The sequence below is a fragment of the Kryptolebias marmoratus genome, linkage group LG7 (genome assembly GCF_001649575.2).
Source record: "Kryptolebias marmoratus isolate JLee-2015 linkage group LG7, ASM164957v2, whole genome shotgun sequence".
In the NCBI taxonomy this organism is placed as follows: Eukaryota; Metazoa; Chordata; class Actinopteri; order Cyprinodontiformes; family Rivulidae; genus Kryptolebias; species Kryptolebias marmoratus.
Genome location: NC_051436.1, coordinates 4,015,061 through 4,040,589, shown reverse-complemented (window position 1 = coordinate 4,040,589; position 25,529 = coordinate 4,015,061). Strand labels below are relative to the sequence as shown.

General features: G+C 38.6%; 2 protein-coding genes across 3 annotated transcripts in view; one reads left to right on the top strand and one right to left on the bottom strand.

Annotated features, from left to right (window-relative positions):
• The window catches only part of LOC108247714 (interferon-induced very large GTPase 1-like), a 10,686-nt gene extending 7,615 nt beyond the window's left edge, over window positions 1-3,071 (top strand). The window contains exon 5 of the mRNA XM_037976725.1: window positions 9-3,071. Within this exon, the coding sequence (XP_037832653.1) occupies window positions 9-2,570 (2,562 nt within the window). The 3' untranslated portion in view covers window positions 2,571-3,071. The remainder of the gene's footprint in view (window positions 1-8) is intronic.
• Window positions 2,691-25,529, bottom strand: part of nlgn2a (neuroligin 2a) — a 261,113-nt gene continuing 238,274 nt past the window's right edge. For both annotated transcript variants that reach the window (XM_017436050.3, XM_017436051.3), the window contains 5 exons: window positions 15,476-15,661; window positions 10,834-11,099; window positions 8,864-9,017; window positions 7,797-8,163; window positions 2,691-7,558 (listed from right to left, as the gene is read on the bottom strand). In XM_017436050.3, coding sequence (XP_017291539.1) covers window positions 6,721-7,558; window positions 7,797-8,163; window positions 8,864-9,017; window positions 10,834-11,099; window positions 15,476-15,661 — 1,811 coding nt within the window. In that variant the 3' untranslated portion in view covers window positions 2,691-6,720. The remainder of the gene's footprint in view (window positions 7,559-7,796; window positions 8,164-8,863; window positions 9,018-10,833; window positions 11,100-15,475; window positions 15,662-25,529) is intronic.

The window sequence follows — 25,529 nt, the reverse complement described above, 5'->3', positions numbered from 1 at the left end:
CAATGGAGAATTCAGCAGAGATGAAAGACATCCTGCAGATAGTGGTGCATGCTTTCCTCAGGATGAAGGAGGTTGGTAAAAAACCTAAATGTCAGTTTGTTCACCAGAACGTTTCAGATGTTTCAGCCCATGAGAAGAACCTACGAGACAGGAAGCTGCTCCTACAACAGCTGAATGAGATGACCCAGGCAGCAGCTAAAATGGAAAAGAAAGAGGAGAACAAGAGCTTCACTGATGTGATGGAGTACAATCCAGACACTGGGAACAGCTACATTCCTGGACTCTGGAATGGAAACCCACCAATGGCACCAGTCAATGCAGGATACAGTGAGGCTGTCTATGAGCTCAAGAAAAACATCATCCAACAGCTGGGAACGTGTGAGTTAACTTCTAATAATATCCTGGAGTTTAGAGAGTGGATGAGCAGCCTGTGGACTGCAGTAAAACATGAAAACTTCATCTTCAGCTTCAGAAACAGCCTGGTAGCTGATGCATACATGAAGCTCTGTGCAGAATTCAACAAATGGGAGTGGGAGTTCAAAAAAGCAATGTACACCTGGGTTACCAAAGCAAAAACAAGAATTTCTAATTTTGGACCAAAATCTGAATTATCTGACCTGAGAGAATTCATCAGTCAGTTGAAAAGTGAATCGATCACAGAGCTGTCTGAATGGGAGACAAAGCTGCTTAACAATCTGAAAAAATACTTCAAGCAAACAAAGGGTCATGTTCATCTGGTTGAAAGATACAGAGAAGAATTCTCAAACAGCATAAAGAGCCTTCGACGACAAGCGGAAAGCTCTGTTGTTAACCAGCTCACAGCAGCAGCTGACATCAAACAGGGAATGGAAGAACTTGACAAAATCAAAGCAAATTATACAAAAGATATTGAAAAGGCAGTTCGTGGATTAATTGATGACTGTAGAAAGAAAAACAATGAAATGACAGATTCAGAACTGGACAAAGAATTTACCAAGATGTGGACTAAAACACTGAAGAACCTGACTTTCACTGAACAGAAGCCTTCAAATAGCTTCACCAGTGTGTCCCATCAGTTGAGAGCAAATCTGACACCCAAGGGGAGTCATGCATGTGAACTGTTGAATGAAAAAAGCCTCAAGGGTTGTGGGTTGCAGCCTTTTCAAATATGCAACAAAACTCTGTTCTATGACAAAACCAACAAGAAACTAAGAGGGTGGCTCCACATTAAAGATCTTGTAAAAGCAAGACAACAAATTGCTGACACCATCATAGATACTTGCACTCAATTTGTGTTTGACAAAAAGAACAAAAAAAACAATTATCATGACACTTACATCCAGGAGATTCTTCATATCATCGATGAAAAGCTGAACAACGCTGATGTTGAAGCAGACATTGACTTTGAAGTTTCTCTAAAACAGCACATCTGTGGATTTGCAGCCAGAGAGTTTCAGAAAATGCATGAAGATTTCCTACAAGAAAATGATCCCTACAGATGTCTGCAGAAAAACAAGGAAATGTTTTGTGCAGATTTTAAAGATGTGTTTCATGAACGGGACCAGTGCCAGAAGAAAGCTGAAGAATTCACCAACCAGTGCTTGAAACCTGCTGTTGAAGACTTTGTCAATCGATCTCTGGGTCCTAATATAGTTGATGAAATGATGAAAAGAGAGGAGTTCAGCACAAGAATGTCCTTCCAGTATTCAGTTTTACTGGATCTCCTTAATAGAAATGACTTCAACAGCTTTCAGAGCTACTGTTGTTCTTATGAAAGTTATGTAAAATCATGGATATTTGACAGAATAAAGGAGAACTTCTCTAAAGTTTCTACAATATGTGAGTTTGAGGACAGACATGTTCAGACAAGCATTGACAACATAAATGATGCCATCAAAACAGCTAAAGCAGAAACAACAGACAGTCTGAAGACATTTGTTGAAAATATTCGCAAAAAACTTGGAGCTAAACTGGTGATTTCCCAGGATGCTCTTGGTGCCTTCATGATCCTGAACAATGCTGACCAGGAACAGTTTGCTCACTGGCTCACAGAGTCTGTGAAGAACATGAAAGAAGCTCTGAGTGAGAAGTTGAAGAACACAACCATTGAAACAAAACTCAGACATCTTCAGATGAACCCTCAGAATGAGCTTTTCAACAGAGTGATTGGTTGTGGCAAACAGTGTCCGTTCTGCAAAGTTCCCTGTGATGCAGGAGGAAGAAAACACACTGAACATTTTGCTTGGATGCATCGACCAATGGGTCTCGGTGGACGTTTATGGTTCAAATCAGACAAACTGGTCACTGACATTTGCTCTTCCTCTGTGGTCAGTGACAACAGATTTCGCTGCAGTAAAACAGAGGATAAATTGTATCCTTACAAAGAATACAGGAACATTTTTCCAGACTGGAATATTCGTCCAGACAGAAGTCTTGAGGCTTCAGACTTCTGGAAATTTGTGATGACAAAGTACAACAATAAGTTTGCTGCAGCATATGGTGCAAAACCTGCTGACATTCCTAAATCCTGGAGAAATATTACAGAAGAACAGGCCAAAGAAAGTCTCAAAGATTCATTCAATGTTAAGTGAAACTATTATTTTCTCACAACTTCCTTTTAGTCTAAAATCAGTAGTTTATTTTCTGTATGTTTTAAAAATGGGATCAAACAGGTGTAGAAAATAAATGGATATATGACTTTTTCAAACAAGTTCATTAAAATATAAATGTTCACTTGTTAGTTCAGATCTTTACTGTTAAAACTACTAATAAATGTATGAATGTAACTCAATGCAACACGTTTTTTTTTCATTTTGTTAACTCGGTGACTTGGAACATTTTCTTTGTACAACATATCTGCAGAAAAATATTTTTTATAGTTTTAAGATTACTTGTGCTTTCTTTTGGTGAGGGAAATAAAAGATTTTTGTGTCATGCTAACATTTTGTCAAAATGTGAGGTTGTGAAGAATCATACTTTATTCTTTTTTCATTGACATTTTATTTTAAATATTAACCCTGCTTGTGAATCAAACATTGTGATCATGTTACATTCTGTACTTTAAGTGAATAAATAAAAAGACAAACTCTGCAGTCTGACTATGAATGTCTTTAATGTTTCCCAGATCAGAATCACAGCATACAGTGTAGAATACCTTCTAAAATAACAGAAATATCATCACCTCATTCATTTATAGGAGTTTACTTTCCTATTTATCATTATCTTTTTTAAGATTTGGGTTTCTGATTTCAACATAGAATATAAAAATAAGACAACAGGTGCAGATTTGCAGTGAAGCTGAGAGGTTAGATGTCTGTTTTATCATCTGTTTGTCCATTTTTAAAACTGCTGGGTGTTGATGATGTGTTTTTAAACAAAACTGACCTAATATAAGGTCCAGGTTGAAGCACTTTGTTTGCCACCAATCTCTCTGGATTTTAGAAGATTAAAAAAAAAAATTCTGCAAGAAGGAAAACTTTCACAACATCATGATAGATGGGATCAAAACCTTGAATCACCTGAGTGATCTTATGACTGTGAAACTATGAGGCATCTTATGGTATCAAAGCTCTCCCATCTGTCCTACATGTAATTAGTGGCTACATTTAAACACAGCTACAATAACTCAGTTAATGATGGATTAAACTTTGTGTCTCAGGTTTATTTTCTGACTGATCAGTGAAAGAAGAGCTATCTTTTAAAGAAAGGCTTTTAGCCTTGGTCACATGTTTAGACAGATGATTTCAGGTTGTAGTCATCATGCAGCACAGATTATTAAGCATAAAACAGAAGAATTAAAAGATAAATTATAATGAATGAGAGTAGTGAAACTGCAGCCCTAAATTATATTTGAAAAAGTAACTTCTTTAGGAAGCTAGTGATGCTAACTACATTATCTTTGACCCTCTGAGGGCTTCAGAGAAGTTTTGCTACAATAACTTTCTGACTTTTCTCAGGAATCACGATGCTACACAAAATCTACATGAATATAACAACGTAAAGGTAAAAACTGGTCTGAAATTGAAACATTTTAATCAAGTGACCTATTTTATTTCTTTATTATTGTTGCAAACTGCACCTGTTGTCTTTTTGAGACAAAATAAGCAAATCATTCATTCACTCAAACCCCCCCAAACAGACAAAGAAAAAACAAGAAACTTAATATTTACAAATATTTCATCTGTTTGATTCTTACACATAAAAATGTACAGTTTTGATTCTCATCTAAATGTTTGTCAAACCACCCAGTTCTGTCTTCTTCTTCCTCACATTTCCTCCTGACTGTATGAATTTGCCACAATGGCGCCCTCTAGTGTTAGCTTATAAAACAGACCAGTAAAAGGAGCAGACAGGAGATAAATATCTGGTTTTCTTTTTCCACCTCCAGTGAGATCTTTGTCGCTGTTGAGGTTTGGTTGACATTCTCTTACTGTTTCCTTTTCCTCAGACGTGAGTACAAAAGGGTTCATGTGGACAGACAGGTTCCATGAAGACAGATTAGCAGATATTCCTCTGGCTAACATTGTGGACAGAAAGACAGCCATGTTCCTGAAAAAGCTTCTGATCATTTCCCTTCGTTTCTGATTCTAATTTCTCTGTTTAAGGCTGTGAGTCTTTTCCCATCGTTTTCCTAAGTCTCTCACCCACAAAATGTCCCCTTTCTTGTGCTGCTGTCCTCTTCTGCAGCATTTGTCCACCTTCACTTGCTTTATGATTTACATTGTGCATGTCTCCGTTCCCATGGGCTCATGAAATCTCTGCCCGGAGCAGCTATCCGCCCCCTTCAAGTCCTCTCCCACCCCTTCAGACAGTAATAAAATAGAAAACAAACAGGCTAAAGCTAAAGCACAAGCAAAGACAGTAACTGTGGCGAACGTCTCCCATACTGCATGTGTTTCTGTGGGTTCAAACAGGTCTGTTAATGTACTGGATTCATCAGAGTATTACCCATGTTTGACATCTTCATCTGAGAATCAGTGGGGGGTGGGTTTGCTGAGCTGCAAAACCTATGTCGCTAACCAAATGAAAGGAGCACAATCGGAACCAGCAGCAGACATCATCTGTTGTTTTACCCTGTTGAAGAGATCCAAACTTCCTTTTCATCTTGCAGCTGTGAAGGCCCATCGGTTCCCCTCACTGTTTACAGCTGGGAGAGCTCATGGTTGAGAGCAATAGCATTTCTGTGGACCTGAACAAAAGTTATGAAGTAGGGTGTGAGATGCTGAGGTGTGCCAAGGTTATCAGAAAAGACTTCATGTTAGAACCAAATTTAACATATTTCCCCCGCATATCTGCCTCTTGAGCTGATTGTTGGGTCCATTGTGGCTCGTTTAGACCAATGGACTAATATTTTTCATACAAATAGACACATTTGTTTTACAGATACAAATCAAACAAGCTAAATTAAAAAATGGAGGCAGGATGGAAAGTTATGGTAAGTTTGGAGAGGATCGCTTGCCTTGTTAGTTTAATGAAATAAAACAATTGTACAGGCACGATCAGATTTCATCTACCCTACAATCTGATCTTTATACAGACAGAACAAAGTAGCCACGGTTGGATGATAGGCTTTCTCGTAGTTTGCTGCTTCACCTTATAAAAAATATATCACTAAAAGTATGTCATAAATGGTAATAATTGGAAACAGTGCGATCAGAAAAGTAACTTTACAGAATCAGTAGCAATGACTCGACTCTTCTGGATGAATGGAGAGAAGTGCCATGATTTCATAAAGTTTGGGAACTTCTGATAGGCTCAGAGAGGAAAATCAGAAAAATTTCAAAGTGGACCAAAATGATTTGATTATATTTGGGAAGCGTGCATTAAAAGATTTTGTGTCCTTTGCCCCATGTTGTCAACTTTAAAAAATACTTCATGCATAGATCCCCACTGAGAAAACCCCTTTTTATATACTTTCTCCTTTGTACACATTTATATAGAACTATATAGTATCATTTCTCTATATCTATATTTCCAGCAAAATAAATCTTTCCACAATAAAACATTTAAACCAATACCTGAAAAAACCCCAAAAACAAATGATGAATAAAAGAAAACCACAATCGACAGCCAGTTTGGCACTTTGTCATGAGGACATACAGCTTCTGTTAGTTGACAGTAAATAGGATTTTCTAGATTTTTTTCCCCTTGATGAGAAAGCAAACACACTACAACATAGTTGGCACCAAGAATGCTGGTAGAATGAAATGACGAATCAATGTTTCAATAGTCATGTTTCCTGTGTGTGTGTGATATGCCCCCTCCGACATCTCAGTACGTCAAGAGCAAAAGAGCATCGAGAAGAGAGAATCACAAGTTAAATGAGAGGAACAAGGCTATAATTAAGACACAAATGTAGAAAAAATAAAATAAAATCCACATAACACACTAAGGGACAGAGAAAAGTTGACATCAAAGTAAAAAAGAGAAAACATCAAGGGGCAAAAAGCATTCGTCCCTTTGACAGTTCCTTTAGACTGGAAAGTGTGGACCCTCATTGAAAGATCTAAATCACCTCTGAACTGATCACCTGCTCTTCTGCAGTTCATTTCTGTCGCCATACACCACCAGTGGAGGGTCCTGCTAAGTTGTACAGCACAAGATGGAGGAGGTGAAGTTCCTTTAAGAGAAACAAGAGTATAAAGTATCCATAAAGGCCCACATTCAGAAGCCTTCCTTCTAGATCTGAAGGAGATCCAGTATTCCTGGTCCTTAGGTGGTGCTGTGTTGAGCTAGTCCCTACTATACTCTGGTGGTGGAGTGGGGGTGGGGCAAGGTGTTGTTGTGACCGGTGGAGGGAAAAGTATTGAAGGCATGAAGAGGCTGCATGCTGGTGATGGTGCTGGGGATCATGGTGATGGTGTTCGGCGTCATCAGCGGCACATCATCTGGAGCACGACGCAGTGCTAGTGTGTAGTCGGGCGGACAGGCGGGTCGTAGAATGTCGTGTGGTCGAAGGGGCTCCATATCATGGTGAGCGTCATGCTCTGAGTGCTTCATCTGCAGGGACATAATTTCTTCCTCCTGGCTGTGAGCCAGATCGTTGGCCGGTACGCCTCGCTGAGGAGACAGCCGGTGCCGACGCATCTCGTGCCGCTTGTCGCGCTTGTAGTAAAGGGCAGCAAATGCCAGGATGTTGAGGAAGAGTAAAGAGGCTCCTACGGCAACCGTGACACTCAGCTCAGTGGAGTAGTCTCGAGTGTCCCCAGGAAAGAGGTCCTGGTGTGGACGCTCCGAGCCCTCAGGCTCAGGTTCAGAAGGGAAGGTTGGGTAGGGGTGGCGAGTCGGTCGAGGGCCTGGAGTCCTGGGCCAGGGTCTGATGGTGCCAGGGCCTGGGCCGGGACCAGATGGCAAATGGGTTGTGGTGGGAAAGATTTCTCGTAGACTATGAAGATGGGGGACTAGTTCTAGCCAGAAGGCCACCTTATTGGCCCTGTAGTTGTCCCTAACACGAGGTTTTAAGCCAATGTGGAGATACTGTTTGTCCTTCGAATTAAACTTTGTCCAGATCACTTCTTCAAAGCGGTTGGGCTTGGTGTGAATGAACTTGGTGTCCTGAGGGACAGGTAGGTTGGGATCACTGATGGAAAACAGAGGCAGAACATCGGCTTAAGTGTGAAATCAAGGTTTTAATGAGTCATAAAACCAAATAGAACAATCCAACAAGTTTTTAGACAAGGCACTTAACTTTAAAAGATTCATTCAGAGGTTTATCTGATTTTTCAAATGGATAGCAAAAGTTTCAAGTGCTTCAGACTAGGATTATTATTAGGTTTTACCTCAGAATCTAAAATAGATAAATTTAAAATTACACCTACCCAGTTTTGGCGAAGTTGGTCCAGTAAGTCATGACCACAGCACTCAGCATCACATCATTCTTCGAGAAGTTGCATGGAAACAGGTCTGTGGCACCGATCATCGGCACGCCAAACACGTATGGTATCTCATCTCCGTGTGCCGCATCGGCCCATTCTGGTCTCGTCTCGGTCTGGCAGTGATGGTAGAATGTGTAGAAATAAACTGGGGACTGAAATTCAGCGTGGAGTTTGGCAGTGGCCACTGCTGGCGCCACCCACTGGTGGTCTGTAAACAAAGCTAACAGAGTCTTCCTTCTCATGTCACCATTGTCTCTGTCTGCCCAGTCCGTGTACATGAACTTGATGGTCTCCCTCAAGATGTCTTTACCTGTGGAAAGAAGAGACATATATGTCAAAAAAAGAGTAAAAGTGGCTAAAATAAGCCAATATAACAGGATTGGGGAAAAACAAAAGTGCAGTTCTGCATGTAAGTGAGACATTTGATATGCTAAAAGATGAGAAACAGATTTTGCCCCTCAGTTTCCAGAATGACTGACAAGAACTTGAGAGGGATCGTGACTGCATTATTCAAACGTGTGTGTATTTTGGCGGTGGCCCACTGCGAGGCTGATCTGTTAGGAACAACAGCACTGTGATTGGGAGCTGGCTGCCTGGGGGCTGATGAGCGACAGCATTAGTGCCCACAGAGCCCCAAAGGCCAAAGCACAGACCCACCGCGGTGAGAGATAATCTCCATGATAGGCAATCTCGTTAGTATGCCTGTCTTTGCTTGTTACACTTCACTGAGCTCACATTTGCTTTGCTCATTTTTCTCCCCACATAATGTTTTTTCGACAAGAACAACAACAAGTAGATGTTTTTTAATGTTATCATAAGTTGTGTTTATAACAGAATGCCTGCATATATACTTTATTCTTGTCTTTTTTTGTACATATCCCTGAAACATGTCAACTCAAAGGTGTCAAAATGAGCCAAACTAGTGGTTTTGCTGCAGGATTATGCCACTTGAAGGGCAGGTAGAGAGGAGATCTTGAAGACTGACAGACATGTGGGTTGGTGTCCCTCACCCTCAGGATATCCATAAAGGTTGTCCACAAAGTTAGAGATGGTGTAGTCAAAGGCTGCGGCAGAGATGCCATCGTTGTCTTCACTGTCGTCCACAAACTTCAGTCCTTCTCCTTGGTTCACTCCTATCAGGACATCATAGTTGAGGAACTCCCCCTGGTGGACAAAGAAGGGCAGCACAGGTGAAGACATTACAAATACTGCTTAAACACAAATTCACAAATTCCGTCTTTGTTAGCTCAAAACTATTTTGGTAATTATAATTGTTATAGTTATGTTGATAAATATAAATATATAAAAACTATCATTCTCATTAATGAACAGTTTTTGTTGTGAAGCCATTTAAGCACATGATCTGTGAGGGAGAAAGACATGAACTCTATGTTCTGCTTAAGTATCATGTGCTTAAATACTTTGCATTTTTTTCTAACAGGAGACAATATAAAGCTCCCTTGAATATTAGTTCCACCATAGCGCTGCAGTTAATGGCATCCTAAAATTAAGGATCTTTTGAGCTTTAGAAGTCTATAGTGCCAATTAATAGACAGGGAGAGCTCAAAGAAAAAGACCTCTTGTTTCTCACCATGTCTTTTAGTCTAGAAACTCTATTATAAGTCACTTTTTCTTATGATTTATGGATTGTTGATTTTATGATGAGATGCACTTTTTAATTTTTCAGTTTGTTCATTTTTGATTCTCTTATAAAGCAGTCTTTATTGTTTCAAAAAGTAACTTAACCTAACATTACTTGAAGGAATGCAAATTATCTTCCACCACTGACGCCAAAGTTTTAAACAAAAATCATTTTGTCTTAGTTAGAAAAATAGATTTATGATAATTTTGGTCAAATGATAAAAATATGCAATCTGTTAGTGCTTAGAATATGTGTTGGGGATGACTCTCGGCTACTACTTCACCAAAATTTACATCAATATCTGTTACAGTCACTGACTAACAACCCTTTTGTGTTTTCTAAAGTTGAGTAGTTGCACTGACCATCTTCCATTGGACCATCTCCAATGATTACTTTCTGAGAGTTTCATTAAAACCCATCTACTTGTTCATGAGATATTTTGCTAACAGACAGACAAAAAAGGAACACACAGAGAGACAGAGGCTAATAAAGTAAAGCCCGCCTTTCATGGTGGCATGTGATAAATGTGTTTTTTTTTCTTGTTTTCTTGGGTAGGGTGACACAAGAGAAGGCTGTAATTTTAGACAATTTTAAGACAAAGAAAGAACTTCCTGTCTAGAAATTTTGTCCAGTGTCCCTGTTAAATCCAAGTAAACCTCAAAATGAACACTAGTAGGAGACATTAGACTGTAAAAGATGGGAAAAGATTTAAATGTAGCTATAAAAGGCTGTTTTTTTTCCATTTTATAATAATTTTTATGTCCTTGTCGCTACAAAAGTGGTTCGAATCCCCATAAAATTGGGCGGGGAAGATGAGGCACCCCACTGGGGGCTCATAACCTCCCAGTTGCTTCCTGGGCACCTTAGATGGCAGCTGTCTGCTCCACGTTCGTTTGCATGTTCCCACATGTTTGATGGGTAATATGCATAGAATAAATGTCCTCACTGGGTGTTAAAAGAGGATAATAATTATAACAAAAATATTTAATAGATTTTAAGAATAGCAAAGACACAGAAACTTTATCTGATCACATTAATGGCTGCACAAGTGTTAACCTTGTGATAAAGAGTTTAAACAGCACATGATGTTTTTAAAAGAAAAAGGACCCACACATAAAGACTCTGAAGCATGAGTTTAAACTCTGCTACCACCAGAACTGTTTGTATTGTTCAATGTATTGGGTGTGAGTCGACACAAGCTGGTAAATGTCACAGCTAGACCTCTAACATTTATTAACAGGTCACAGTCACTCAGAGTTCTCCTAGTCCTCCTTTGACTGAAGTGTCACCACAAAAACTAACAATGAAATCCAGAGTGAGTCATGCCATCAGACTCACCTGCTGCATGAGAATCTCAGGATCGTCGGGCACCACATCTCCGTCCACCACAGGGCCAAAGGCAATGTGGTAGCGGGCCGGCTGGATGTCCTGGTCCACCAGCTCCCTGAAGGTCTTGCGTCTCAGGCAGTCAACGAGGTCAGCTGTCTCAGAGTAGGTGCAACCCACCTTCCGGGCCAGGATCTTGGTGTACTTGAGGGGCTGGTAGTTGACAGACCAGCTGGAAATGGCCGTTCCACTCTGAGCGATGGCCCTATGGAACAAACCTGAATGGACAGGTGGGGAAAAAGGACAATGATCACACAGCTCTGTCTGCCAAAGCTACTGTATATTAAAACACTTCCGATTTAGGCTTTTCATCCTATCTAAAGAAAGTGCAGAAGATATGAGATGGACAGCAGATCTGAAGCATGCTCTGGGGCTGTAGCTCAGGCCAGACTGGGAATAAGCTCTTCTGACAAGTCAAAAGATCTGTTTTCTTTCCCAGCCCTGTTCAGTCGCTACACCTCCTCTTTGTTTCTTTTTCTGTCTCTTTAGTTCTGCCTGTCCTGAGCTGCTGAAACCACTCGAGTGGCTCGTTAAGGGGCCGCCTGCCTCACTCGTTTCCTCTCGGGCTCAAGTTTTTTTCTTTTTTTTTTTTTTTTTTTTGCTTTTTCCACACCTCTCTTGGGCTGAAGATTGGTCAGTTAATAATTAAGGAGAAAGGCAGAATCTCTCGTCCCTGGGAGATCAATTAAAGTAAGAAGTAACTTGGAAGCAGTTACATACATATCTGCACCAAAAGAGAGATGGAAAGAGGCGGATGACGGCTGTAGCTGGTTGGTCTCCAGGACTGGATTCTAAGAATAGTTCTCATTTTGGCTACAGCTCTTTTCAAAATGCCCAAAGATCTTTCTGCCCGTCCTATCCTTGTCTGTCCAACTCATCTAAACAAGGTATTTAGACTGTTTTGGCATTAATATATCACCCTTTGCCAGATCAACATTAAGAATCCCTCTCTTTATGTCGGCTGACTCGCCCATCCTGCACATCTCAGCTGTCCGGTTTGATTTGTAACAAACTGTTGTCGACATGATTGGTAGCCCTTAGGGATGACAGACTCCTCACCTGGCATCAATGACAGGTATAAGGGGGGAACATGACAGACAGGTGGCGTCTAGAGGGTTGATGTTACTCCGATAGATGCTGATGAAGAGGAAGATGGTGAAGGGTCGACAAAGCAGAGACATGAAAATAAACAGGTGACAGTGGGAAGGGGTGAGTCAGCTGAAAGCAACAAAAGACAAAGGGTTAATACTTATTATCTAAGTTGTTAAAAGTTCAAATTCTGGGGTCTCTTGGAACAAATCGAAAATAAACTAAACAATTCTGGTTCCCATAAAAAATAAGGTTATAAAAATCAGTGCATGGAGACTGGAGTCTTTCAGAAAACACATTGACTACTTGTAAGTTAAACATTAAATGCAAAACTTTTAATTAACATATATCTTGAGTCAAAAATAGAATTTTACTAAATAATAATCTAGAAGCTAAGGGTAAAAGTAGGTATTGATGCTTGCCTTCTCTTTTTACGCTAAAGAACATTAAAGACTTCCTGACTTTATTTGTATAAACCACATGAAGTATAAAGTGTGCAAGTTTTGTTTTGATGTGTGAAACTATTTTTTTAAAGCAACATTTAGTTTCAGTCGTGTCTTCTTTATTCCAGATAACAGTGCTACGACACCATGCATTACAGGATATAATGTTCCTTCTTCATAAAGAAGATATTTCATCTTTTTTTTCTGCTCATAAATCTGATGCAAAGTGCATGTACTTAAAATTTGTACATTTCAGTCTACAGTTATGCATTTGGAAAAGGATGAGTAGCTGGAAACTCTGACACTGTCCTGAAGTCAGGTTTCAAAAAATGTTGGGCCAAAAAAAAAGATTCAAACAGAACAGTAATTTAATTGCAATACATTGTTGTTGTTTTTTTAAAAAGTTGTTTTTTAATGTGTGTGTGCATATATTTCTATATTTTCTTTACTAACAGATTGTATTTGTATTTTATGTGTTGCTTTCATTATCTTATTGCTGTATTTGTGTTGTTAGCTTTTGTTTATTGTGCATTTAATTTTATCCCCTCTTATTTGTTTTATCATAAACCTGCCAGAGACTACAGATGTAAATTAGCCCTCATGGCTAAATCTGGCACATTTACAGGATTATCCTTGATTCATTTGAATTTGATAAGCTAATAACATAAATGGGCATCTGGTAAAGAAGGAAAAAAGTAAGAATGAAAACTGGTATAACATCTCACAATTAAGTCACACTGTTTTTTTTTTGTATTATTATCTATTTTATGGTAAGACGTAAATAAATAACTTGACTTGGACTAAAGCTTTACCATGTGGAGCTAAGTAGTAATTAATCACTTTGTTACAATTTCAGTGATTTAGTGAACAAAATATGTTTTTGAACAAGGGAAGAGGATAATAATAAACATCGCTGATCTAATTTTTGCGATTGTAGTCCTGTAATCATGAGGCTGCAGGTTCGAGCCCAGGTTGGGTCAGGAAGGGTAAAATAATTGCCAAAGTTACAAGTTCGCTCGCTGTGGTGACTCCTGCAAAAGGGAGCAGCCAAAACAAAAACGGTAAATCTAATTATGAAACATCCCTGTTAAGTGAACTACCTGCTAACAGGAGAGAAGTTTGTGGGATGAGTGGGTTAATACAAAGGGTTAACAAACGTTAAGGGTAATTACAGGGGTTGTGTTAAATGGATACACGATACAGCAGCACACGCACACACGATCAGTCAAGCTTTGACAACGCATTTGTTCTCGAAGGACATCTACACAGAATAAATGAAGCTCGGTGTTACACACACACACACACACACACACACCACACACACACACACACACACACACATGTCTGTCTCTCTACCTTCGTGGGGACTTTCCATTGACTTCCATATTGAGGGGACCAGGCTTTGGTCCCCACAAGGAGCAGTTCGTCTTCACAAGTTAGCATATGTTAGGAAAATTGTCCCCACAATATAGCAAATACAAGTCCACACACACACACACACACACACACACACACACACACACACACACACACGGTGCTGTAATTGAAACAGATGTGCGGCTGCATGAACACACTCTTTTCTGATCTCTCCCTTTCTTTTTCTGCCTTTTGGAGTTTGTGCATGAGGCAGCAAACGGAGAGAAAAGAGACATTCAGGGCGAGTCCTCGAGCGGCGCAGAGAACAGAGAAGTTACGATCGGAGGAGGACAGCTTCAAGAACGCCGTGATCAAAGGTAGCGAGAGCGTGACCATTTGGCTGCGGTTCGTCAGCCACGCTGATCTCGGTTCAGATCAAAGTCGATTGGTTCGTAGGGCCTCTGTCCTTTGGTGGCGCCACATTAACACTCAGCCCTCCGGGTGTTTTGTCTGTAATGGGGAGCAAGAGGTTGAACACATGTAGGATTCTGACGAGCCTCTCTGCTGTGGAGCGGCGAGCAGAACCACGAGGCCTCACTGCAGGCAGGTAATGTTGGGAAACAGGGCTCACATCTCATTTATCCCACAACCTGAACACGCTCATTAGACTCAAACCCGCTTAAATTTTTCATTTCAAAGGACAACCAGTGTGTTCCTTTGAGGATAAAACTGTCAGGTCAACATCACAGGAATGAACAATTTCTAGGCTGGATATTAAAACACTTTTTATAGAAAGGGATGTAAATATGCTCTGTGGCTGTTGAAGAATCAGTAAGAAATCGTGCTACTTTATTTGGGAAGCAAATAACCACAAGGGAGAAAATTTATATTTGAATAAGGCTGGATCTAGGCTGTTAATCAGAATTGGACAAACTTGCATTTTTTGCAGAAAACGCAAGTGAGAGTGCTGAATGAGTCTGTGGAAATTTGCTGAAGAAGCCAAAACTGAGCTTTTAAAGTGAAAACAAGCAGAACAGAAGTTAAAAGGAGCAGAACGAAAATTAAATTCAGCAGAAAAGTAGCTGAAAGATGAATTTAGCACAACTGTGGCTAAAAGATAAAATCAACAAAATGATAGTAAGAAAACTAAACTGATCACAATTGTGTCTAAAGCAAGCAAAACAGTAGCTAAAATGAGCTAAACTATAGCTAAAACTAGATGTAGCAAAACCAGTTAAAAGCTAAAATGAGTAAAATTATAGCATAAGAAGACAGAAAATAGCAAGTCCGCTTAAGTGACTTAATTTTCAGAGAACAATGTTTTAAAATGAATCAAAGAGATTTTAATGTATTACTAGGGGTAAAAGTTTTGTAAATTAAGTATAAAAGTTGCAAATACTAAGAGTCAAAGCATACTGTTTTCAATCAATTGATAAACGAATAGTTAAAATCTCACAAAATGTGTGAAAGTAGTTTGTTTAACAAACAATGCATGGAAGAAATTAAACAGGAAAACGATAATGTAAATGCTGTGTCAGCATTCACACATTTATAACAGTAAAAAAAAAATAAAAATGGAAATCCTACGACCCATGGGTCTGTTGTGTTCTGCTTCTCTACCAATCTTAATGCCTCTAAAGAAAAACAAAAATAAAATGGTGTATGGATGATGAAGCTGCTGTAACTCATCAGAACATTAATTTTACCCTCGGAGTGATGTGACAGGATGAGGAGGTTGACGCAGGAAGCGCCTGCTCCAGAGCCGAAGATGGTGATCCTCTCTGGGTCTCCGCCGAAGTGTCCGATGTTCTCGTTGAGCCAACGCAGAGCCTGAATCTGGTCCAGCAGGCCATAGTTCCCCTTGGCAGACTGATCTCCAGTACTGAGGAAGCCTATATGTTAAAGAACCGAAATGAAAGATGGAGGGAGAGGACAAGTGTTCAGAATGAAGCAGAAGAAGAGTAGGTGAATTAAGAGGAGGAAGATGAGAAGCAGAGATGGGAAAAGAAACAAAAGGAACAACAGAAATCAAGAGGATGTCGATTACAACCTGCATGGTAAACAATCTATTCTATTAGTGGTTAATTAGCCTTTCAGTAGGAAAGAACTGCAGGTCTGCCTACTCCAAAATAACTTTTGAGCCCAACAAATGTCATTCTGAGCAGGCACAAAAAAACTTATAAAAGGATTATAAATGATTACACTTTGGGTCAGATTTACCTTTCTTATAACGCTAATCTCTTTTTTAAAAATGCCTACGTCAACTGTCTAATTCCCAGCATATATGAGCGAGCTTTCACAGAAAAGATACCTGAAGAGAAGCTGGTAAATGTGATAAAACACCCAAAACAATGTCCTCATATTTTAGGAAAACAAAAACAATGTGTTATATTCTTTAAATGGCATCAAACTTTTTTAATGCTCTAATGAATATTTTAAAACACAGTATTTTGTAAAACTTATGAAAATCTTTATAAACTTTGTGAACTTTAGTTGTAAGCTTACAGTTGCAGAGTTTTTCGTGTTTCATTTTGACTCCAAATCCTCTGTTTTTATGTTAAAGGCCAGCAGAGCTGTTAAAAATTATATGAAAAATAAACAAACCGAATGCATCGCAGTCAATAACAGTCTCTTTTTTAAGATACAGTTGATGAAATTCACCACCTGCCTAAATAGAGCGTTAAGCTGACTTTAAACATCCATGCAGACTTTTTCGAATAAATAAATGTTAGGCAGAAACAAATAGGTTTGCAGATGAGAGCTACAAGAATCAAAAGTTGTTGTTTTTTTTAATCTGAGTGTTGGGATGTGCATATATCAGATATGAAAAAAAAAATTGACAGAGAATTTAAATTCATATTTAAGTTCTACATGTGATGTCTCATGTATATTATGTTGACTATTCCTCCTCACAGCTGCTGTTTTCATGCTTCCAGCTGATGTAAAACGCTGTTGGCTTAAAACTGAACATGTCCTAAAGTCTCCTTGTTCTGTACATCAGATCAAAGTAACAATAGGTTAACCTTTCTGTTGTTAGCTGACATTTACCTCTCATGAATACTATTAGGAATCTTCGATTGTTCCACCAAAGACATGAATCTGTTCCGCTCAGGCAGCAATTAACTGCCACTCAGCGAACGGGACCTCTAATTAGACCTTTATTAAAAAGACGTGCCTGGGATAGGCTGTTCATTAGGCTCATACAGTAGATGTTAAACACTTAATAACCGATAGCGTCAGGCTGGAATTTGTAAACAAACAGGAACGTATTCTACACACCGAGTTCCTGCCATTCAAACCAAATCAGAACCAAAATAAAGTCTAATTTTACTGATACTGCAGTAACATTTAACTGTGCAATAAAGATGATACACTATTAGGCTAAAAACAGAGATGAGCAAAAAATAAATATATGATACTTCATAAATAACAATCATATAATATATAAAAGTATATAATCCTCATTACTCTGCAACAACCTGTTTACTGAGAAAAAAGCAGTTCTTGAGCTCAAATGGAAAAAGCGCCACCATGTGGCCAAAAACCAGACAACCTGCAGTTTGAACATAAAACACTGCAGAACATATTTACTTAATATATGCAACTATATAAAACCGTAAACAGGCTAATGTGCAAAATTATTAAAGAAAAAAGAGAAATGTGTTGATAACTCTACTTGGGAGACCAGTGAAAATGAGAATTATATTAAATACAAATATAGTTCACAACAACATGCAGAAAAAAAAAAGATTCAACTCAAAAATGCAATTTACTAAAATTTGTAAAGCACTGTTCATGCAGAAAGGAGTAACATCAAGTGCTTTTGTTAGCTTTTAAAATAAACCAACAAACAAATCTAAAGCTACGAAGCAAAATAAGTTAAAACAGTAATGACTGGAAAACAATTATTGATCCACCTACACATATACACTGAAAATGAATCACAAGACTTTCTTTAATAAAACCAGGAGCCAAGATTTCAGGAGTCAGTTGACAATTTCTGAAAATTTATCTGTTTTCTGTTCTGGCTGTAGTGGTGAGCTTTTTTTTTATCAGCCAAGTAAAACTACCTCAGGGAGAGAAACGGAAAATGAACTTTTCCTGATGTTCCACCTTATCTGCTGCCGTACACATACAGATTTTTACTGACTGTAATTGAGTTTGAGCAGAAACGATGGTTTGTAGCATTTAAGGGGAATAATCTGCATTCACTTATAGTTTCAGCACTAATTTTGTTTTCAATTAAAACCAAAAAATTAAATTTCTTGGCAATCATAACTGGACTTCTTTCCTTATTATTTTAATTTGATTTGCTTCCCATCCAAGAAGCCTTTTTTTATTCACACTAAATCATAAAGTTCCAAGCTTAGTTCTAGCCTCAGATGTCCACCTACATCTCAAGGATAAGAGACTCTTCTGAGGACAGTAATGTTCTTGTTTTGGACGAAGAAGGAACGTTAATCCTGTTAACAGGAGCAGTATATGTCAAATGTAAAAAAGAAAACAACATTAAACAGAAGAGGAGGCTTCAACTTTCCATCACATCTTGGTTTATGTGACTAAAACATCTCTTGTGCAGTGTTACGACTGGTGTCGTAATGTTAATTATGTAAATGTGAGTGTGCAGGTGCCCGTCCCTGATTGGCTCCCAGAAGACGAGGGAGACGTCCAATCCCCATCCTCTGCTCATCTCAACCACCCATATTGCTTGTCTGTCAAAAACACCTTGTAAAAGTTTGGATTTTGTAGGAGTGAGCTGCCGTTTATGTTTACTTAGTTTTCTTCTGTTTTTCTTAGTTAGCGAGGTAAGTTTTTGCTATTTGGTTTATTTATTTTCAAACAGGTAAGTTTGGTTAATATTCAGATAGTTTAATATTTTTGGCATTATAGCTCTCTCTGAAGCCATACGCTCCACTTGTTGTAACATCTCAGTCAAAAATACATCTTTTGAAATAAATAACACTAGAAAATATTCATCTTTGAGTGTGTCGGCAGCTTGAGATCTGAAGAGGATGGATTTTTCACGTTATGATCTGGCCTAGACGGGTCAGAACATGCAGGTTAACAGAGGGTGTTCAGACCTGTTGCTATAACTGTTCTTAGTGCATCCAGATAGCACTAAATATATGTCTGAACAGCCTCAATGTGCAATGAAAATGTTTACCTTTAAACCACCATCGGATGTGGTCAGGACCCATTTTATCCACAGACATATAGTAAGAACATAATCTGTCCTGAGCCAGACTGTAAGACCTGACGTGACCTCACACAAACTGGATGTTTCAAGGTGAAAAAAAAAAAGTCCACTTAGCTGCTAATTAAGCAATAATTAATCGATGATCCTTCAGCATATTCTGAAGCTACAGCTTCTTTTTTTGAATATGGGGGAGTTTTAATGAGAAATGATTTTTCATGTTTCATAAAATCTAAAGCAATCAACATTTTTTGAACACCTCATCCTCATATGACTTTGTGCTGCTCTTTAACCTTCACAGACACATGGAAATAAGAAGCGTGTTTGGGTAAATTAATTACGCCGTGCACAAACAAGAGGCAAGTAAGCTGCTGAATGCCCTACTGTAATCACCATGATAAATTAAACATAACAGTTATGCTAATTAGGTCATTAATTAGGCTAATTAATCTAAAACATAGCAATACTTCTGTGTCAGCGTGGTGTTCTGATCATAATATGGCTTCAGCGCGACTATAAAGTCCAGGTATTAGAGGGTGGTAAAAACAAAAATCTGTTTCTCGTCATTATTGTGAAGCCTAATGGTGCATCAAATGTTTTCTTCCTCTGTTATTAATAGCTTTGCAGAAATGTTTGGCGTGCTAATGGAACAGCATCAGACAGAGCCAGCAGACAGCCAAAATACTTGTGTTATTTTGTCTCTGCTGCACCTTCACGCTGCGTCCATCTGACAACGATTCAGTGTGAAACAGCCCCCCCCAGTACCCTATAATCTGATAAAGGGCTTGGAAAAACAGAAGCTCAGGTTCAGGCAGACACAGAAACATTCTGAATGATTATTATTTAAAATGGCTTTGGTCCGGAATAGTGGCTAAAACGGTGAGGCAGTGTGAAAGCAAAAAAAAAAAAAAAGGAGAAGGCGAAGAACAGTGGGTGTTCTGTGACTCCCGGATAGAGCCGCAGTGTTTCATCTGCCTCCAAGACACCAGGGCTTGGCTCAAACACATGCACACAAATAGGGACACTGATCAAAGACTGACAGTACTGAAAAAAAAAAAAATGCCTCCACTTCTCTCCACCTCCTTCTCTCTTTTTCCACGCCCTGATCGAACACGAGCGTACAGGAACACATCATCCACATGCAAAATCTACAAAAATGGACCTAGTTTTTCTTTGCATTAGACCATCTGCACACAGGATGAGCACAGTTGCTTCACAACATACACAACCTGTTATAACGTGGTTGGATCATGGCAAATTTGAGATCAGAGTTCAGCTTTATTGTCCCTCAAGGGAGGAATTTCTTTTTACAGCGGTAATAAAATCACAAGCAAGACAATAAGCAATAAAAACAACATCAACAAAGAAGCACAATAAGAGGACACCGGAACTTAACTAAACTTTAGTTAAACAGTAAAAAAGATCAATAATAAAGTGTTAATAAAATGAAAAAGTTTCAGAATTTTCCAAGCTGACTGCACAAATTGCACCTGGAACAAAAGAGCCTTTACATTTTTAAATTCTGGCTGTAGGGAGCATGCATCTCCAAGAGTGAATTCCTTAAAAACAGGTTGATCAGGACTGGACTACTTCAAAGAAGTTACTGCTGTTTGCCATCTTTTTTACCTGAAACATTTATAATTTTGGACACTGTGAAGGCAACCATGACCCTGCTACCCTTTTAGTTCTCACCAAATAGGTTTTTGTCCACCATTTTCTGTGTCTCCACATGTTACATACCAGCCTAGGCACAGCACTCTCAGACCCTGTCAGGATGCAGCCATGAGCTGGAAGATCTTCTCATGCAAACACTTCACTAATACTGTGGGTATCAACTCCACACTGGATCATTTTTTACAGTCTTATCACAATCATAACATAAGCATGAGGCCATTGTGGCAAGTCCTGATTCAAATACTTGACAGCCAAAGTATGATTATGTGCATAGACTGTCACGGATACACTGCCACCTTCCTCCCTCGGACTCCAATTGGCAGCCACCTTGATGATAAAGCACCACAACCTTGCTACTAAAGTTTCGTATTTGCTTAAACCCTCAATGATCTATCACGCTCCATTCCGTGTAATGGGTAGCCCGCTGTGTTCTTAATAAATGTCTAAAGACTTTGCCAACAACCTGCAATGACTATTCATGTTCTGGCAGATATTTAAGTTGTAGAAGGATCGTCATCCATTATAAAGAGAGCCTTATTGGCAAACATATAAATGCTTTTGTGCATCTAAAATCTGTTCACAATAAAGCGGCAGTGAGGCTTTATGTTCCTATCACAGAGCCATGAGATGATGCTTTCAGAGCCCATATGCTTGCACAGGTTTGATGATTTTATTCAGCCATTTTTGTCATTATGATTTGTGTGTTCATGCAAAGATGTGCAATTCTTGACTGTTCAAAGGAGCCATAGATACGACAATGTCTGGAGACTGCTGAGTGACAAACTGCTCTCCCAGTTTACTGCGTCCCGAGTGAATACACTGTTCGAGGTTGACATGAGCACCAGATGTCTCTAGGTGAGTGTGTGTTCTTGGCAGCACAGTAATTATGGTCGATCAGAGGAGTCCAGAGGAATGAACAGATGTGTTTCTGCTTAGTGCATCTAAAAGGCAAAGAAGTCGTGTTTTTAGTCGTATTCTTACAGTAATGACAGGGTACCATACAAAGCCACATTATGCAATCATCCTGCAGTTATGTTAAATTTTTTATTTTTTTATTTTTAGAAGGTCATGCTGAATGATGCAACAAAAAAGGAGGTAGTGTTATGGGGGTAGGAGGAAAAAGGGGAAATGAGAAACATTCCTATTTTTTTTAAATCAAGCTTAAAAAGAGTTTTGTTTTCCTTTGGGTTAAACGCAGCAACTGGCTTTGGATGATTCTCTTTGCTCTCTTTCTCTTTGTGCTCTTTCTTTCTCTAAAGTTGTTATTACTATTGCCTGGCTGTGACAACCAAATTATCTGTGAAATTATTCAAATTCTTTACAGGAAAGAGCCCGTTGGAATGTGTGTGTGTTTGATACAAGTTATTTCTTGAACATCATCTCATGGTTGTGTGCTCACATTACACACCGACTCTTATAATGCACCATAAATACTAAGATTCTACTTATCTCCCACTAAAGTAAAATTAGGAAATGTCCCAAATGCATGAGCAGAAGCATAAGGAGTTGACCCAAATTTAAGACTAACTCCTGACATCTCAATCTGAACAAAACTCAATTTGATGCACTTTACTCCGATGCTGGATTCAGTCTTGATTCAATAAATTAAATCATGCAATTAGGATTTCATCTTGAGATATCCTTCTTATAGAGTAAATTTGTTCTGGCACACGGAGGCAGCCATCTTTTCTATACAGTATGCCTGAAATGCCATAAAAAAAGACCAAAAAAAGAAAGATTTGTATTTGAGATATGCTCACAAGAACAGAAATTGATGGAAGTTAGTACATTCAGCACATTTCCTTGTCTTCTTTTATAATTTATGTATATGTATTTAGAATTTATGTATGTATATTTAAATACCTTTTTTTTGCAATACACCCTTCCCTCTTGCCACAAAACTTCCAACCTTTCCTTTGCCTTTGTACAAATAATTAGCCATGTTGTACCTTTAGTTTAGCATTATCATGTTTCAGTTTATGTTAGCTTATTTAGCCTATTTATATCTATTATTTTAGATATTGTTAGATTGTTAGATTCCTAATTGTTGTTTAGTTCAGCTTTAACTTTATCATGATTTTATTTAGATTATTTTAGCTACTACTTTGACCGTCTTAGCTCAAGTTTAGATATGTTTAGTTTCATGATTTCATTTAGATTATACATGTTTTATCTCTATATTTGATTATGATGTTTGATATGATGTTTTTTATCTGTATTTGATTTTGTACCTGATTGCTGTTTCTGTTGTAAAGCACTTTGAGTCGCCTTGTTGCGGAAAAGTGCTATATAAATAAATTTCACTTCACTTACTTCACTTGTCAGCTTTGCTTAGTGTTTCTTCCAGAAAAGGCAACAACTAAAATAATAATTCTGTAGATACAGATATAATTTCAGATAAAACATGAAAGTTTGATAAACTAATTGTTTCATATAGCACTTATATTGAACGTGCAAAGACATCATTCCAACACCTCAATCTTACAACAGCTGTCCTTCTATATTCGACTAACCCAAACTCTGTATCGCCGATTCTATTCCTGAGCCTATGTTTGTTACGCTTCCCTACGAGGCATTCGCTGTCAGCTCTAAGTGAAGGATTATTCAGACGACACTGTAAAGAAATCCTATATCCCTGCTTCTAAAATAAGCTACTGCTGAACTGAAGTCCCTGCAGCTGTTTGCCTATTCAACGAGCCTAATGTCGTTGCTGACATGAATCAGGACAATCTTCTTGGACAAGTAAAGATGACAAATTTTCATAGTAAGAACATAGTTTTTGTATTTTTTACAAAAAACGCTCAGTAAGCACTTTTGCTAAAAGGTAGTTTTTGGTGCTAATAACTAAGGATGGGGGCTGCAATCTTTTTTGTGATGCATCGCGATGCAACCATGAATAGAATTCAAAATGTTATTATTTCTTGTTAAAGGTGACATTTTGAGGCACAGAAAAGGATCGTTTAAAAGGGAGAACAAGATGGTTGACCGAGGCATACAAACTGCTCCTTCTGCACTGAAGGCCAGTGTTTATGTGAAGCTAAAAAGGAAAATGATGTTGGCAAAAGCCACTCTACTATTTGTAAGTTGTGTTCACGTTTCCAGAGGAGGAAGAAGAAAAAACCACAGGTGGTGGATACTAGCTGCTGGGGCTAACAAAGTAGCATAGAGTTGTAATGGAGGAGCCCATCCAACTTTTATTAAAAAAGATTTTAGTACATATTCAGTCCTTGAAAACCAGGGATTGTGGGCTATGCTTTTAAATTTAGGACCATAATAGAGTAAGATCATCACAGCCATTCTCACACACGTGTCAAACCCAAGGACCGCGGGCCAGATCCGGCCCTCTGTAACATCTCATCCGGCCCTCTAGTCTGGTTCAGATCGAGTCTCTGATTCTTATTTTGCTTAAAAAAAACTGAGCCTAATTAGTGAAGTTTTCTCTTGACAGTGACTTAGAAGCCAACAATATATAGTTTTAATTTCTGTATGATCAGGTTTTTGTTGATGGCTTTTTAAAAAAAACTGTTTTAATGTTAAAAAATTCATTTAAAAGCTGAGTGAGGCGTAAGAAATGACTGCTAATGATGAGCTTTTTGAAGTTTGATCTATTTAATGTGTTCATTAAAGTCTGTTTGCCCTAAATTCTGTATAATCTGTAACTGGGAAAAGGTCATTGATATTTCTATATGAATGATTTAACATTATACATCTAAAACCAAGGTTAATTTACGTAATTTCTAAATAAATATTGAAACCTAATTTTCCCTTGGCTAGGACCAAATTTTTAATTTTGGCCCCCTTGCATCTCTGGGTTTGACCCCCCTGTTCTAACAGGACCAAAGTAAAGTCATGTAAACACTGATAAAAGCTGGTAGGATAAATCTATCATGTGATGTCACAGAATCATATGCCACTCAGCATTTTGGCTCCTTGTTTCAGTTCATTTAGTTTCCATAATCTTGTTTGAATGAAAACTGCTTTATACTGCAGTGTAGATATGAATATTTTGTTTCTAATAGGCCTGGGAGATTCTATGCTCTGGATTTTGTTTGAAGAGTGATTATGGATGAACCCAGATGCACTGATAATCGCTTCATAATTGCAACCCTCTGAATCATAATCGAATTGTGAAGCACCTAAAGAGTCTCACACCAACTAACCCTACGCTGAAGACAAAACAGACCATTTAAATTAAGAAGTCTCAAAAACTTTGAACATATGCAACCTAGGTTTACCACGAGTTAAATGTTTCAGTAAAGCAACTGCCATTTAATTTTTATCGTGGCTTTTTCACACAAAGGAAAATTCAGCAAAGCATAACACGTGTTTATGTGTTTCAGCAAACTGGCTGTTTATGCAAAAATTGCATTTTTTTCTGCAAAAGTTGCTGCTTGAGAAGCATCAGCTTGCAAGATTATCACACAGGGCAGCTAATGCTAATATCCACTGTTTTCACCAGATTTATCAGAACTAACCTTTAAGAAACCCAATGTTTTTGTTGTTATCAGTTGTAAAATGTTAATACTCAGTTGTCTGCTTTTACTGTACTTGTTCTGGTTCACTAGTTTCCGCTTCCTTCATTCGCTCTCACATGATTCATTTTATCCCTCCGGTCTCTTGTGATTCAGTGTTTGTTTCTGGATTCAGTGCAGAGCAGAAGCTGCTGGCCTCTGAAGTCCTGACACTGGTGAAAGAGAAAGCAGGCCAGCTCCCAGCAGAGTGACACCATATGCACATGCAGTGTTTCTCAAAGCCTCAATCTGCTCGTGAATGTTTACATGCATTCAGCGTTAGGAGGCGTGATTGCTCCTTCTTTCGCCACGCCTGGGTCCAAGAGTGTCACAAGGATGCAGAGGAACACCACACACTCGCTCAGTCACCCACACAAGGAG